The sequence below is a fragment of the Hoplias malabaricus genome, chromosome 7, assembly GCF_029633855.1.
Source record: "Hoplias malabaricus isolate fHopMal1 chromosome 7, fHopMal1.hap1, whole genome shotgun sequence".
NCBI classification, from domain to species: domain Eukaryota; kingdom Metazoa; phylum Chordata; class Actinopteri; order Characiformes; family Erythrinidae; genus Hoplias; species Hoplias malabaricus.
In genome coordinates, this window is record NC_089806.1 from 8,426,226 (window position 1) to 8,444,019 (window position 17,794).

The 17,794-nt window shown below is 39.9% G+C and overlaps 1 protein-coding gene across 2 annotated transcripts in view; it reads left to right on the top strand.

Annotated features, from left to right (window-relative positions):
- The window catches only part of LOC136702245 (cytochrome P450 2K1-like), a 29,081-nt gene extending 11,287 nt beyond the window's left edge, over positions 1 to 17,794 (top strand). The window contains exons 6-14 of one of the 2 annotated variants that reach the window (XM_066677216.1): positions 6,500 to 6,688; positions 11,752 to 11,914; positions 12,404 to 12,553; positions 13,820 to 13,980; positions 14,073 to 14,252; positions 14,936 to 15,077; positions 16,418 to 16,602; positions 16,698 to 16,839; positions 17,337 to 17,794. In XM_066677216.1, the coding sequence (XP_066533313.1) occupies positions 6,500 to 6,688; positions 11,752 to 11,914; positions 12,404 to 12,553; positions 13,820 to 13,980; positions 14,073 to 14,252; positions 14,936 to 15,077; positions 16,418 to 16,602; positions 16,698 to 16,839; positions 17,337 to 17,527 (1,503 nt within the window). In that variant the 3' untranslated portion in view covers positions 17,528 to 17,794. Of the gene's footprint in view, positions 1 to 859; positions 1,002 to 1,697; positions 2,348 to 6,499; positions 6,689 to 11,751; positions 11,915 to 12,403; positions 12,554 to 13,819; positions 13,981 to 14,072; positions 14,253 to 14,935; positions 15,078 to 16,417; positions 16,603 to 16,697; positions 16,840 to 17,336 lie in introns of those variants that run through there. The other variant, XM_066677215.1, reaches the window with a different exon arrangement.

The window sequence follows — 17,794 nt, forward strand, 5'->3', positions numbered from 1 at the left end:
GATTTTTGGGTTTATTATATCCAGGTCTGTACCACTAACAACTCCAAAGTCAATCACACAACAGATTTGCACACTTCTGTGGCAGAGAGGGTGTAGATATTAAAGAACACAACATGCAGAGAAACAATACTTGGATCATGAAAGACAGTCTGGTATCACTGTACTGTCCTCTATTCACAGAGATGATGTGAGTAGACAGTCAGATAAACACCTTTCTTCAACCATGACCCTGAGGACCTTTGTTTAACCACAGGTTTAATGATTTCTGAAAGGGTGAAACTGCAAAAGAATACAGCCTAATATTACTCCTTTTGACAACAGATATGAGCTTTCTTGGATTAGAATATTAGTCCAAACAAGAGTTTCATATGACAGAAGTTCTCTCTAAACACAGATGATTAGCTGACATTAAATTGAATTGCAATTTTACCAGGTAAACACCTTATTAATTAATATTACTAATAACATCCCAAATCATAAAAATACTGTACAATATAAATGCAGACCCAATAAAGAGCACAAAATAATCTATAAACATACAAAGGATGCTATAGTAGCAGAGGATGAAAGCAGATTTAAAAAGTCTGACTATTCTCCACTCTCCATGTGTTAGAACCACTTCCTGAATAACTTCATTTAACAAAGACACACTATTTTGAGTCACCAAAGGGGACGCTACTACATTTAAAATTATATTGTAATTAACGGTAATAAAAATGGAACCCATGTTTTAATCCAGGATGATCCTCTGGATGATTTTTCTGAGTCCAATTAGCCATTAGAAACAACTGTAACTGCTTCACTAGAGAACTGAACTGAAATGTTCCACTGGTAGCTCTTTATGGTTTGTTCTCCACAGGGAACTTGTGTGATTCCTCTGTTGACGTCTGTATTGAGGGATGAGAATGAATGGAAGAGCCCCAACACCTTCAACCCAGAGCACTTCCTTGATGATAAGGGGCAGTTTGTTAAGCGTGAATCCTTCTTGCCCTTTTCTGCAGGTATTGTCTAATTCTTTTTCTCCACTCCTAAATGTTTAAACCATGCTGTGATTGAACAGGTTCTTTTAAAATGGCTGTACATCCATTTGATCCTACTGTGGGCGAGGGGAACTCTGTTGTTCTTCACTTTTTCATGGGGTCTCATGGATCCCTCTTTGTCTGGCCCATCCCCTACCACCAATTTGCCTTGGGAGACCCTGGGGCTAAGACCCCCAACAATATGGCTCTTACGCTCACAGTTTACAGGCCTGTAACCCCCTCCACGGCAATAAGGTGGTGATCCAAGGAATTGCCTCCCAAGTCAGGTCCAACAGTGTATTTCAAGTAAACTAAGATAGATACACACTCAGATAAATTGTTTGTAAAAGTAATCATTACTTGCAACCCTAGCCTTCTCCAATTACACCCTTTCAGTAAACCCCCTCTCCCCCAACACCACTGAGCAGTTCAGTACCTCAGAGGAGAATAAAGACAATACAGATCTGCCACATCAGCACTGAGGGCTGTGCTGCTCAGAAACACAGGCAGTGTTATCACCTGAATTAGACCCCTGCATTATAAATTTAGTTCTCAGCAATGCATTTAATTAAACAAAAGTAAATCTTGGAATGAACACTATGATTTTGTGGAAACACATTCGCTAACGGTTCTAAATGTGTCCTACTTTAACACTAGACCCCACCCCTCTGCTTTCAGGCCACAGGGTGTGTGTGGGAGAGAGTCTGGCCAAGATGGAGCTCTTCCTCTTCTTCACCTCCATTCTGCAACACTTCAGCTTCACTCCTCCACCAGGTGTGAGTGAGGAACAGCTGGATCTCACTCCAGCGGTGGGCCTCACACTTAGCCCCTGTCCACATGAGATGTGTGCAGTTGTCCGCAACGCATGAGATGTACACATTCAGCCTGATGTCAGAAGGGCACCAGAGTGAAGAGGCTACCAAATTTATTAAAACAATCTGCTTGTTTTCATCAATAGATACTAGTATAAACTGGACCCAGTGATTGATCCTGCTCTTTTCAATATGAGGACAAATTTATTACTTCCTGACTGGCTTCTCAAATTATATAATCATATCATTTGAGTTTATTGCGTTTTCTTCATTCACACTGTACTTAGGAGGCTTCTCATATTGTTCGCTTGGGCCAGACACTTTATTTTACAACTTTCGAGGATAAATAGTGGGTATGATATTTGAGGTAGGCAATCAATATAATAATTATAATAATAACAACAATTATTATGTCGAAATTTGGACATAATCATTTTTTTTTACCTATTGTTCATGTTGTAACCAGAGAAGGCATTAAAGCTATGAAAAAAGAGGCTCATACTGAATTATAACATGACCAAGTGTTAAAGAAATAAAACTATTTCAAAACTAGTCTTCTGTCTTCTTGATCACAATCAATATGAGCTTGTTACATCTAATGTCTGTTGCACCATCCCATGATGTCTAATTATAATCATATAAACAAGATAACATGTAATATATCCTATGCCAACAGCTGCAGGTCAAATGGACTGAACTTCATTGACAACTTTAACTTGTTTTTGGGAAGAGAGAACTTTTTAGGAGAGATGGACTGCACACGAACAAGAGGGGTGTTAAACTTCTGCCAGACAATCTCATTTTCTCAGTGTGTAATCTATCCACTTCTCTTGGTGGTGGCACATCAGCACCAACATCCAGGAACTCTCCTGTACAAGCTGATGACACCATGTCAGAGCCAGAACATCCTCCCTCCACTGAGGATGACCTGAGGGAGCAGCAGACACTGGACATGAGTGGCAATGACCAATTGACACCAAAACCCCAAGAGGAATCCTCCATGTCCTCTATCCCCCCCCCCTCCACATCACCCCACCTGAACCTCCCAGCAGCCATGGAGAAGCTGGTATCGGCTGGGACAAGGCTGTCACTTTACCTATCCGCCAGCCCTCAGGTGCAAAGAAGAACTACCCCAGCTTCTACTCCACCGTCATCTACTGCCACTTCTCCACTGCAGTCCCCCAGACTGTCCCCTAAGCACGCTCCATCACCACCTAGAGCACCTCAACAGAAGAGACAAGCTCGTCGACCCCCGGAAAGGCAGCTTCGCTCACGGCCAGCGACCCCCATCGCCAGCAGGAGCTCCACACAGCATCGTCAGCTGATAAGGGTGAGGAAAAGTGATGTTTTTGGGTCCTGGCTGCTGCAGTGATGATGGCAGCAGTACATGTTTTCGAAACAAGCTTGGACCTTTGGTGCCTGTAATCTCTCCTATTCCAGTACTTATCAGAGAGAAAGAACAGGGAGTTCAGGTCAGATTCTGTGAATGTAGCCAATCTACAGCATATAAAATGTGAGACAGAGATTCTGTGGCAAAGTCCACGAGTTACTAAGTTAGCTATTCTAAATATCAGATTAACATTATTCACATTTTCACATTAATTAATTAATTAATTAATTTTAAAACCATCTTCTGTCTTCTTAATCAAATCAAATTTATTTGTATAGCGCTTTTTACAGCTGATGTTGTCACAAAGCAGCTTCACAGAATTCCAGTAAGATCACAATCAATATGAGTTTGTTACATCTAATGTCTGTTGCACCATCCCATGATGACTAATTATAATCATACACAAGATAGGATGTAATATATCCTGTGCCAATCCATTAGAGCATTAGTGGCCCACCACACTCTCTTTCTATCTGCAGCCATTTCTGTTTGAATCCTACACCTCAACACTAAGGTTGCTGTGGCCGTTTATCTGACCACTAACCAGCTACATCTAACAAAATGTAATAGTATCCTACACCTACCAACTAACACTGCACAGTGTTTTAATGATAACTTATAAAAAGTAAAAAATAAATAAATAAAATGGCGTCTGGTGAAGAACCAGATCAGTTCGAACCTTTGAATGCGACACAAGAGGACAACTGGGTTTCTGCATGGGTTTTTTCAAGTGCTCTGGTTTCCTCCCAGAGCCCAAAACAAATGTTGACAGGCTGTGTGAAATGGTGTAAGTGACTGGGTGAGTGCACCCTGTCCATGGTGTGTTCCTGCATGAGTCTGGGTAGCTAATGGACACACCGCCTAGAGAAAATGAGTGACAATGAGTGAATAACATTACACAAAGATAAACCTGGGTGAACACTCCAGTCCTGAGTACCTCAGCATCCATCCATCCATTATCTGTAACCACTTATCCAATTTTAGGGTCGCGGGGGGTCCAGAGCCTACCTGGAATCATTGGGCGGATTCCTACCTGGAATACACCCTGGAGGGGACGCCAGTCCTTCACAGGGCAACACAGACACACACACAATTACTCACACACTCACGGACACTTTCGAGTCGCCAATCCACCTGCAACGTGTGTTTTTGGACTGTGGGAGGAAACCGGAGCACCCGGAGGAAACCCACGCGGACACGGGGAGAACACACCAACTCCTCACAGACAGTCACCCGGAGCGGGAATCGAACCCACAACCTCCAGGCCCCTGGAGCTGTGTGACTGCGACACTACCTGCTGCCGCCCCCCTCAGCATCCAGTGTGTTCTAAATATACACCTGGGTTTATCCATAAAGCAGGGGTTCAGAGTTAGCGGAGTGAAGTAATCCCAACGCGAGTGTCGTCCAACAGAAGTGTCTCTTACTTGACTCTCTTTACCTTTGTGGTGGAAAATTATGACAGAAATAAGAAAACTGAGTCTCTGAGTCGGCATCAAGTGAAAGAACAATTTATTGAAGTAAGGCACACAGAATACACTGGAGTTTACTTGCCCTCATCTCCCCTAACAACAAGCTTTATACCCTTTTTCCTCTGCCTGGTTACAATAGCTTTTACCATTTCACATCAAACACATTCCGATGTATTCTGTTCTCAGTCCCACTACTCAAACTGGTTTCAGTCAGTTTCGGTTATCTCCTCTCTGAGGCCTGGAGACAAAAGGAATTGATTAAACAGAGAGTGTCAATACACTGTTGTTTGAAACACACGCACACACATAAGCTTGCTGTTCACACTGAGAATTGAGGAATAAAACGATTCCAGTTACATGGTCATTGCTGATTAAAAATAATAAACAAAAATACCTTTATTGATTATGAATCATTTCAATGAACAGATTCCATCACACCGGACGTAGTTGTGTTAGGAACTGGAACAGAACAAAACCCGGGGCTGGCTGAGGGTCCATGAGATCTGGGGGACACTTTACCATCTCCATTGCTCTGATATGTATTTCTATCAATGTTTTCTATGCATTAGCTTTTGTTCTTGTAAAGCACTATAGATATTTATAGATTTATAGTGTAAGCACTATACATATAATGTATTATTATTAACGGGTCTCCTACAGGGCTGGCCTAGAAGAGGCATTTTCTCTTAAACCTGGATCAGACTACACAATATTTTTGACTTTCACAAAGTTCCCTATATTAGCGCTATGAATTTGTGCCATGTCTTGGGCAGGAGAAGCCCAAGGATGTCAATCCTGGCTACAGAAGCGCTGTGTGCTGCTGGAAGTTTTTTATTCCAAACAGAAAAAGAAGAAAACACAAAAACAAAACTTTTTTTTTCCTCCTTCTTCACTTTATTCCTACCAGTGATCATTAGAGCCGTAGATATTTGTACCAAGCAGTAAGATGTTCCTGCCTAATTATTTTAGTGCAGCGCAGTGTTATGTTGTCTAATGTAGAACAAAAAATGTTCTCTGTGCTCGTTTACTGAATGTGTTGTCTTCAATGTTGCTGACTGTACATCTGTTTATACATTATTCACAGAACTGTTCTCTGGGAGTTGTGTGTGTGGGACCATGACTACTGCTGGGTGCTCGCTCTAATACGGCTGATACATGCAGCTCTGGAGCGATCATTGCTCACACTCATGTGCACACAGGACAACAGCCCCATCTCACTTTGCACTTCGCAGACTAAGATACTAACTATAAATATACACTTGCCTTTGCGCACAAGTGAATAAATCATAATATCATTTATGGAAACAATATATACAAAGGTTCACCATAAAAGTTTCTAAACAAGCCCCATGTGTAAATGCAATAAAAATAAGATAAAGTAGGTTATATCCACACCAGATATCTAAATTAACTCTTTTTAACCATGATAACATTTTATGATCGGAATCTCAAATTGTTTAATGCATGATCATGACTTAAGAAATCTGTGTTTTATATATATAGTTATATTGCACTGGGCCTCCACATTTAACTCGTTGTGGTGAACACACACATCAGTGTATGAACAGTTTGTAAAGTCACGCCTCCCACCGAGAGGAATCGGCTTTCTCTCGCTTTTGCATTGTTCTCCTTCACTTGAGGACTCCGATTCCCAGAACCCTCAGCAAAGCCACGTGACCACGCCCACCAATCAGAGACCTTTCCTATGAATGCTCCAAGTCCCTTCAATAATACAAACGCTTGTTTCTCACGTTCAGTTACTGTTTCTTGTTCACTTCAGACTACTTAGCGATGGCTGTGGTGGAGGAGCTTCTTCCTGTTACCAGCAGAAGTGCATTGCTTGGTATTTTGTTGATGCTTCTGTCTGTTCTTTACTTCTCCTCCTCTCGCTCCAGGTCCCAGAAAAAAGAGAAGGAGCCTCCTGGACCAAAACCACTGCCAATCCTGGGAAACCTTCTCCATCTTGACCTCAAGAGACCCCACCTCAGCCTCCTGTCGGTGAGTGTCTTATTTACCGCACTCACTTTGTGTAAGAGGGATTTATCAGTCAGTTAAAGACAAGGTTGATTATTAAAATATGATTCAGATGATATTTTCTCAGCATTTGCTGCTCTCCAGTGCTTGTGTGCTTGAAACCGGTCTAACGTGTTTACGGAACCCTAGCGTTAGAAAATGAGTAAACAACAAAGAGGCTTAGTCAGACGTGGTACCCTTCTCTGTACTAACTGCAGAAAAACGGTAAACAGCTCTCTGAACGTTTAAAATCATGAAAAGAGATGAGGATGCTGCTTTATTCCTGCTCCTACAGGTTACATTTTACTGTCATTAAACAGAGGGACCTCTTGGCTATCAGATGTATGATTTTGGTAGAATTTCACTGTGTACATTTCTCATAAACACATATTACATACGTACTGATATGGATTTCTCAAAAATTACCCATAATGCCTAAACCATTCCACTGTTATTAAACAGAGGGACCTCTTGGCTATTAACTGTATGATTTTGGCAAAATTTCACTGTGTACTTTTCTCATAAAAAAATGAGAAAAGGGTCTCATAAAACCCCCCCAACTCCAACATCCTAACAACTTGAACGTTAATAATTATCAAAATTATGAAGAACTTGAATTACTGTGTATTTCCAGATTCTGTTTAAAAACAGCTGTGCAGTCTGCCTTCCAAGCATCACAGAAAAACAACTGTAACTCAAATGCTTTTGCCATATGATATGAAAATGCACAAGGTCCTTTCCCATGGGCTTCAGAAAATATCTTTCTTATCTATGCGAAGCATATACAGTGAAATTCTGTCAAAATCATACAGTTGATAGCCAAGAGGTCCCTCTGTTTAATGACAGTACAATGGTTTAGGCATTATGGGTAATTTTTGAGAAATCCATATCAGTAAGTATGTAATATGACTTTATGAGAAACGTACACAGTGAAATTCGACCAAAATCATACATCTGATAGCCAAGAGGCCCCTCTATTTAATGTCAGTGGAATGGTTTAGGCATTATGGGTAAATTTGGAGAAATCCATATCAGTAAGTATGTAATATGTGTTTTTGAGAAAAGTACACAGTGAAATTCTACCAAAATCATACAGCTGATAGCCAAGAGGTCCCTCTGTTTAATGGCAGTGGAATGGTTTAGGCATTATGGGTAATTTTTGAGAAATCCATATTGGTAATATTCAGTATGTGTTTATGAGAAAAGTACACAGTGAAATTCTACCAAAATCATACAGGTAATAACCAAGAGGTCCCTCTGTTTAATAACAGTACAATGGTTTAGGCATTATGGGTAATTTTTGAGAAATCCATATTGGAATGTATTCAGTATGAGTTTATGAGAAAAGTATACAGTGAAATTCTACCAAAATCATACAGGTAATAACCAAGAGGTCCCTCTGTTTAATAACAGTACAATGGTTTAGGCATTATGGGTAATTTTTGAGAAATCCATATCAGTAAGTATGTAATATGACTTTATGAGAAATGTACACAGTGAAATTCTACCAAAATCATACATCTGATAGCCAGGAGGCTCATCTGTTTAATGTCAGTGGAATGGTTTAGGCATTATGGGTAAATTCAGAGAAATCCATATCAGTACATATGTAATATGTGTTTATGAGAAAAGTACACAGTGAAATCATACAGCTGATAGCCAAGAGGTCCCTCTGTTTAATGACAGTGGAATGGTTTAGGCATTATGGGTAATTTTTGAGAAATCCATATTGGAATGTATTCAGTATGAGTTTGAGAAAAGTATACAGTGAAATTTTGCCAAAATCATACGGCTGATACCCAAGGGGCCCCTCTGTTTAATGACAGTGGAATGGTTTAGGCATTATGGGTAATTTTTGAGAAATCCATATTGGTAGGTATTCAGTATAAATCCATGAGAATGTTATACAGTGAGGTCCCTCTGTTTAATGACAGTAAAATGTAATCTGTATTTCTACATGTCCACCAGGATTACTATTCAAAGCCAGTTAAGTGTTTATAGAAAAGTTAAAAAAAATACGTAAATATATGAAATAATCAAAGCGTGTTTTGCCTCTTTAAAGTGATTTAAAACGAAATATATTCCTAATGGCTTGTTAATTTTAGCCCATTTAGTCCATTTTAGCACTGCGTGCATTTATTTAGTAACAGAGACATCGCTGCTCAAACGCGGGTTTCAGACTCTCTATCTGTCCCAAAGCGGACGTGGTGTTCTCCGCAATGAAAAACCGTAATGACGCGCCTATACGTGCATTCAGATTTGAAGCGCGGATGGCTTGACCGTCAGTTTCCAAAGTGCGGATAGCTTGACTCCAGTTACAGGTTGGTAATATTGACCTATGATTTATGGAGAGAGATTAGTCTCAAAATACTTTACAAATGCGTAAATGTTAATACACAAATTAAACAAGTCACATATGTTTCACTGTTCACAAATGAATACATCACTCTGTGTCTCTCGGTCTGCAGTTTGTACAAATACAGTTACATTCATAAATGTTTTTTATAGATAAATCATAAATGCATTTGTTTAAATTCATATTCCATATTTTTGTAAAGTCGAAGTCTCGAATTTAACAGCGTCTCAAAATCCAAAAACTCGCGAGAGGAAATGAACAAATGCACGTCACTGAAAACACTTCACAGATTAACAATTTACAAATAAATGTTAAATTAGAGACTTCAGCTTTACAAAAATATACTATGTAAATGTAAACAAATGTATTCATGTTCATATAAAATGATTATATATCTATGAAAACCAAAACGCGTTCATGAATGTAACTGTATTTGTACAAACTGCAGACTGTGAGACAGAGTGTGATGTATTCATTTGTGAACAGTGAAACATGTGATTTGTGTTTAATTTGTGGATTATCATTCATGCATTTGTGAAGTATTCTGAGACTAATCTCTCTCCATATAGTTTGCTGTTTCCCATTGTTTAGGTAGGAACTCATTCTAAATTTTGAATAAAAGTAAACAGACCAAAGTGCTACAAAACGACTGTCTGTGGTAATTCACACTGTTAATAATAACTTAGACATGTTTAACTTCAGTCGTTTACCAACAAAATTTTTCTCCTCAATGTTCCCCCTTAAAAGACGCTGAGCTTATGAACGTTGTGGAAAATCATGACAAATATAAGAAATCTGAGTCGGCATCAGGTAAAACAACACTTTATTTGGAGAGAGTGCTACGCGTAGCCCCTTCTCCTCTCTCCCCGACCCGCTTAACAAACAGCATCTTTATACCTGTGGCTCTCTACCTCTGATTAACATACCATAGCTCTCATTTCTTTACCTAACATGGCTACGAGCCAAATTACCATTTGTTACTCTTTACACATTCCAATGCATTTGATTCTTGGGGGGGTTAAGACACAGTTGTTAAGACTGGTTTCAGCCAGTTTTGGTTATCTCCTCTCTGTGGCAAAGGGACAAAGAGAATTGGTGATTGGAATGTGTCAGTATTCTGTTTATCTGAAACACACACACACACACACGTCTGCTACCTACACAGAGAGCTCAAGAATAAAACAATTCCAGTTACACAAGCATACATGGTTATTTTTGATTAAAAATACCTCTATTGATTATGAATCATTTCAATAAACAAATTCCATCACAATGTAAATAAACCAGTGAGGACTGCAGTTTCCCAAAATCATAGCCGTTCCCTTTAAGTGACCTGTGCTATACGGTCAAAAGTTTAACACCTGCACTTAAACATCACTTCATAAATGGTATTAATAGGAAGTTTGTTCTCTGATTTGATGGCATTTAGTCACAAGAGCATTCTTTAGGATAGTTAGAGAAGTTGTGTTAATTCTGAAACAGCTCTTCTCTTTTAATTGACCATCCCAGAGCCTGGCTCTGCATAAAGCGACAGTTTCAAAATGTGGAAATCACACAAGCTGTGCATATAAAGCCTCACTGGCTGTATTTCTGACTGTTGAGCAAGTTTCATTTAAACAAGCTGAGCTGGATACAGTGTGTAAACTGGATCAGCTGGATATTAAAATATTTTAATTCAAACTATAATCCTGTAATGGGGAGCAGAAGACTGCTTTTTTTTTTTTAATAACTTTTGTGCTACACCACATGGGGGGGGGGGACGGGTGAAATTTGAGATTCAACCAAACTCAGCAGGTAATCAGTGTCAGTTTTGGGTGACGCGTGTATGACTCTCTCATTTAAAGGAACAGCTGATGTAATGGTGTTGTTTAGAGAGAAATTGTTGCTCTGCCAGGTTCTTTTTTATTTACTTATTTTTTGACAAAAGCATCAAACAGGCATTTCATTAATTAGAATTAGAATCACTGTATTGGCCACTATGCTTGCACACAGAGGAATTTGTTTTGTTTAACCCAATCCGTACTGAAGACTAGGGTGCAGTGAGCACACATGCCTGGAGCGGTGGGCAGCCCTAGTAGTTGGAGGTTAGGTGCCTTGTTCACAAGCTCAGTTCCCTAATCACCAGGCCACCTCTGCCCCCAGGGAAGTTTGTGAAAATGTGGTATAGGGTAATATGTCACCTTTTTATAAAGGTCTCAGTTTTGGGGTAACATTATTACAGAGAACAGGAGGAGTGTTGCCTGGCTTTTACAGTTAGAAGATGATTATAGTGTAAAAAATATTTGGTTTGAAATCATATTCCTGACCACAAGGTGTGACCACGTCATGTCATTTTCTGAAAATCCCATTCATTTCAGCCACCGAGATGTGATGCTGATTGTTTTCTATAGGCACAACTTAATTGGTCCAATGTTTTCCTGTAAATCTTGATACAGAATCTGAATAAATAATCGCCATTGGTCTCTAGCCTCATTACAGACATTCAGTGCACAGCATCAGACTTACTACATGACTCTAATCTGAACATTGCTTATGAGATATTAGTTTAATCATTTTTACATGAGATTATGTAAAGATATCCCATATCTGCACTCAACTCTGAATATAGCTCCAGGAAAACTATCCTTGGTTTTAGTAGGATGGAAAACAAAGACTCCTTTCTAAGTGAATGTTGTTCTGTTTCTTTTTGCAGATGTCAAAACAGTATGGCTCTATATTCACCGTGCATTTTGGTCCAAAGAAAATGGTTGTCTTGTCAGGATATCAGACCATCAAGCAGGCACTGGTGACCCATGCAGAGGAATTTGAAAACAGAGACATTAACCATATGTTCTCTGTCTTTAATGAAGGATGTGGTAAGGGTAAGATCCATAATAAATGTGTGTTACAAGTCAGTGTTTGTACAGAAATGACTATGAAACATTTTTTTTTTTTTTTTATGAATTTTTAAATAAATTGTTGGTGGTAACACCATTGACTCATGTCAGAGACTTAGGTTCGATTCCAGATCTGGGCAACCAGTCTGTGCTACACCAATAAGAGTCCTTAAGCAAGACTCCTAACACTGCGTTGGCCTACCTGTAATAACAGTAACTTTATAAGTCGCTCTGGATAAGAGCATCTGCTAAATGCCATAAATGTAATTTATAAAATGCCATTTGGTAATTTACATTATTTTACGCACCCTTGCTCAAGCATATTTTATACTGGGTCTACAGGCATAAGTAGATATTCCATAGATAGAAATTATATGAAATATCTGCTTTATTTAACGTTTTAGCTAATGAGCAACAAGAAATAATACAGAGCTTCAAGACAGTTTTCTATTTTCCGATCAACTGCAGGAATTTTGTTTTCCAATGGGAAGAACTGGAAAACTATGAGGCGCTTTACTCTCTCCACTCTTCGAGACCTTGGAATGGGCAAGAAAGGGAGCGAGGAGAAAATCATAGATGAGACACGTTACTTGAGAGAAGTGTTTGAACAGTTTAAAGGTAATTCAATATTCAACATTCATTCCATCATTCTCTGAAACCACTTAATCAGTTCAGGGTCACAGTGGGTCCAGAGCCTACCTGAAATAGACAAAAATAGGCAACAACACACACACACAAACCTATGGACACTAGGTAGTCGCCAATCCACCTACCAAAGTGTGTGTGTGTGGTTTTTTTTTTTTTTTCATACCATGTGAGGGCACCGGAGCACCTGGAGGAAACCCACACAGACACAGAGAGAACACACCAAACTCCTCATGTAGTCACCTGGAGCAGGACTTGAACCCACAACCTCCAGGTCCCTGGAGCTGCTCAGTTACAGGATTGCTTAACAGTGACATAAAAGTCTCATATTAAATATTTGCTTTCAGCAGAACTTTTTACAAATATCTAAAATATATTTAATGATAAAGTGAAATACGGAAGAGCAGGCCTTCAGTCAGGTGATTACTGGAAAGCATTTAAAAAGGCCACATTGCCAGAGAGACGGCAAATGATTAGTTTCATTCGCGAGCAGAAAGAGAAGGCAGTGTGCAACAGCAGCATTGTAAACAAAACAAGGCCAGTGGCTTTGCTGGGAAAACTTTGCGTACATCTCTTGTCTAGTATTCTACTTCTCAAAGTGGTAGACAGCTTACAAGATCCTTCCAACAAGGCTTCTCCCAATAGGCAGGCCATATACCATCTAAAGTGGACAGTCTCAGAACCAGAAGACATCAGCCAATAGCATTCACTGAGAGATACAGCCCTGATCCTGCCCACAAACTGTCAAAAGGGTTTTCTGAGTGTAGAAAGCGAAAAAGAGATTACATTTTTTTTTTAATTCAGAGGTATAAACCATTCAACAATGCAAAAAAAAGTCATTTCAGGAGAGAGATTATGACCAGTTTGCGCACAATTCCTCGGTCTGTGCTTACAAGTATTGCACTGGCACTTGAGAGGGTATTTATATCTGTGAAATGTTATAACGTACAGGTTTATGTTTCAACGAGGTGTTTCTGCTCCCTCTACTTTTGACATTGATGTGATGTCATAGTCACTAGGCACGAGGCAGGGATGCATGCTTTACAGGGTGCCAGTCCGTCACAGGGCACCACACTTTCACTCACGAACTCACACTTGTGGACAATTTATCACAGCCAGCCAACCTACTAATATGAATTTTTGGACTGCAGTAGGAAAGCTGAGCACCCGAAGGAAACTCTTGTTTCTTTTCAAAATGTAATGATTAGAAAAGGTTAATGATGGGTTTCTGTTTTCCAGGAAAACCATTTCGTACTTCAGAGCCAGTCAGCTATGCTGTTTCAAATGTCATCTCAGCCATTGTGTATGGGAGCAGATTTGAATACACTGATCCTGTGTTCATAGACATGATTACACAGGTCAAGGAGAACATCAGGCTTATGGGCTCAGCTTCTATACAGGTAACCTTCTGAATCTAAACAGAGAACTCTCATTGTGGGTGTAATGAAATTTATACCACTAACATTTAGTATATGTCCTTTTTTGCCTTCAGTTGTGTAACCTGTTTCCCTGGCTTTGTTCTTGGATGAGGACCTGGAAACAGATCATGATAAACCGTGAGCAATATTTCAAGGAATTAAAGATGCTTCTGAAGAAGCTGCAGGAGACCATGATCCCTCAGGACTGCAGAGGCTTGGTGGATTATTTTTTTGTACGGCAACAGAAAGAAGAGGTATATATTCCTTGTGTGGAGAAATGCTGAATTACTTTAGAACTTTGTGCACTCTGGACAAAGCAAATTATGCTTAAGAGTTATTTTAACTGAATTTGATGTTAAATGTAAAAAGGACCTTCCTAGAAATATAGGTACCCTTACAAATAGGTTTATTAAAGTGTTCTATTAGTATACTTTTACACAAGAAATAAAATGAATATACTTTCATTTATGTACTTGTCTGTGATATACTTAAAAGGCAGTGTAAGATTGTGGGGGAATTGCTGTCCTTTTTTGTTTGTTTATATTCAGAAGCTCAGCCTCTTGAGGTGGACCCATATTTCTGAGGAGCAAAAGGACCGTTTGTACATGACTTGTCTAAGTTTTTATTCACTGTTAGAATTACCACAGAAACTCATTTGAAAGTTTGGTAGCACTTTCACTCCATGTTTATTTTCATGCAGTTTGTAGTCTCTCAAATTTGGAATCAATTTCAACCAAATCATTATCCAATTAATGGAGCAGGAATGAAGCAATATCCTCATCTTTTCATGATTCTCAGTGTTTGGAGGACTCTGCTGTATTTCTATCGTGAGCAGAATGGAGCCAAGCCACTTAGTGTTTTTTAAATTTTATTTATTTTTACGTTTTTCCTCTCTGGGTTCCCTGTGTGATGCTACATTCTCTTTTTCCTTCCTCAGGAATCAGGAGAGAGAAACCCACTGTTCCATGAAGAGAACCTCAAGTACACTGTCAGCAATCTCTTTGCTGCTGGTACAGACACAACTGCTGCAACCCTGTGTTGGGCATTTCTCCTAATGGCCAAGTATCCTCACGTACAAGGTATTAATAAAGAACACAGCCATATTGTACCCCACAGAACACTCAAAGGCAGGCAGGTTTCCTGTGAATGTTGACCAAAAGTCACTGAGACACGTGATTGTCACCTGCATTAATAATGGATATAAAATATGACAGTGAATAATGATAAAGCACCTTTCAGGATACTCCAGGACACTTTCAAAGAACAAAAACATTAAGAATTAAATAAAGAAAACAGGGTAAAACACATTAAGATACGTGCATAATTAAAAAGAAACCCTACAGATTAAAACGAGTTGTAAGAGAATAACCGGACAAAACATCTGATATAATAACACCTCACTGAGACATTAATGCTATAGATTAGGAAAATGCTTTTCGAAGGTGGATAATAATGAGCAGTATCTGTGACTGCCACCTCTGATGGTCACCTACAGACCATCTATAAGAAGAAGTGCTGGTCCAAAGCCAAAAAGATGGTGAAGGACCTCAGTCGTAATCCTAATTAACATTTCACGCTTGCCATCAGGAAAGTGTTTTCACTCCCTGAATACGAACACAGAGGTTAAGAACGAGCTCCTTTCCAATCTGAACCAGGTCTAAACCCAGACCTCAGCCTACCCACATTACTGTTACTGCTTACATCAGTACTCTTACACACTGCTCACTTCTTTTCTTAGCTATAGTTTAGTATTTTTATGTAGATAACATCTCTATATATTCTGTTTCATTGATTCATTGTCTGTAAGCACTTATCCCCTGGGTGCAAGGCAGGAACACACCCTGGAGCAGGCACCAGTCCTTCACAGGGCGGTGTGGTTTTCAACCGTGGGAGGAAACCAACACAGACACAGGGAGAACACACCAAACTCTTCACCGACATTCACCCGGAGCGGGTCTCAAACCTAAGACCCTTGACAGCAACACTACCTGCTGCGCCACCGTGCCGCCCCTATTTCTATTTCATATTTCCTTAACTCTTGTGTTTTAAATCATTTCACTGCAAGTTGTATCGTGTCTAAATATATGACAACTAAAATTTTATTATGAGGGATAATGACAGCCAAGAATCATTAGAAGTTGTAGTGGTTAAAGGGAAACTGCTATCAGGCAGCAGCAGTTATGTATGAACATAAACACATACAACACAGCATCCAGCTGTAAGAGAGAACTGCCTTTCTCTCTCCTTCAGCTTTCCTCATTAAATAAACAGTGGAGAATGTGCTGCTCAACAGCTGTAGTGAAGGGCATTGCATAACCATACAAAGGGAATGCCATGCAGTTGCCGTTCTCCCTCTTTGTTGTCACTGAACAGGTTTGGTTTGTGAGCACTGAGAATCTTGACTGCTTCTTGAATTCAGACCAGGTTCAGAAGGAGATTGACCGGGTGATTGGAGATCGTCAGGCGAGGATGGAGGACAGGAAGGACCTGCCTTATACTGATGCAGTGATCCATGAAATCCAGAGAATTGCCAACATTGTACCAATGAGCTTGCCCCACACCACCACCTGTGATGTTCACTTTCAAGGCTACGTCATCAAGAAGGTTAATTTTAATTACTCTACAGTAAACCAGGTCTGAAGTACTTCACTGGTTGACGACGATGATGACAATGATCTGAAATGGTTTGTTCTCCACAGGGAACTTGTGTGATTCCTCTGTTGACGTCTGTATTGAGGGATGAGAATGAATGGAAGAGCCCCAACACCTTCAACCCAGAGCACTTCCTTGATGAGAAGGGGCAGTTTGTTAAGCGTGACTCCTTCTTGCCCTTTTCTGCAGGTATTGTCTAATTCTTTTTCTCCACTCCTAAATGTTTAAAAGTTACCATATTGTACAATCCCTCCCTATTAAGGATCTAAGTGGCGGCCACCAGGAGATCAGTGGTTAAATCAACTGGTCTTACCTCCGTCATTTGAGGCCAGGAATCACAGAGAGCACAACTGGCCTTATTTTCACTGGGAGATCCTTCCACCCCAACATCAATGCACACCTGGCATAACAGATCTGGGAGTTAGAACTGTCCTCTAAGCGTGTTCCGGTGCCTTTGTGTGTGGCTTTTTGAAAATCAGTGATGTCTGGTTTCACGTCTCGAAGGAAGTTTGTTCCGACCTCACCCTCCCTCTCGTTAGCGTGATCCGACGGAGGGAGTCTTTTCTAACTGGTGGAACTAGTCCTGGACTAAACTGGGGAACAGACTGCAATGAAACTGAAAAATCAGCATCGCTAACTGCTATAAATTTGTCCTATTTTAACACGACTCCACCCTCTGCTTTCAGGCCACAGGGTGTGTGTGGGAGAGAGTCTGGCCAAGATGGAGCTCTTCCTCTTCTTCACGTCCTTTCTGCAACACTTCCGCTTCACTCCTCCACCAGGTGTGAGTGAGGAACAGCTGGATCTCACTCCAGCTGTGGGCTTCACGCTGAATCCCTCTCCACATGAGCTGTGTGCAGTTGTCCGCAACGCATGAGATGCACACATTCAGCCTGATGGGAATTGTTAGGAATTCTGCAAGTTGTTCTGTAAGGGCATATGTTAAATTATAAAATCTGATTACCCAATATATTAAAAACCCCTTTGAATCCTGAAAAAGGGACTGTCCCCAGCCTATTTTGAGCTACATCTTTCATATTTTCATATTGAAAAACCTGTTTTTTATATAAAGTTTATTATTACATGCATTGATTAAAAATAAGTTATTTATAATTTCTACAAATAAATAATATTTTGAAACTGT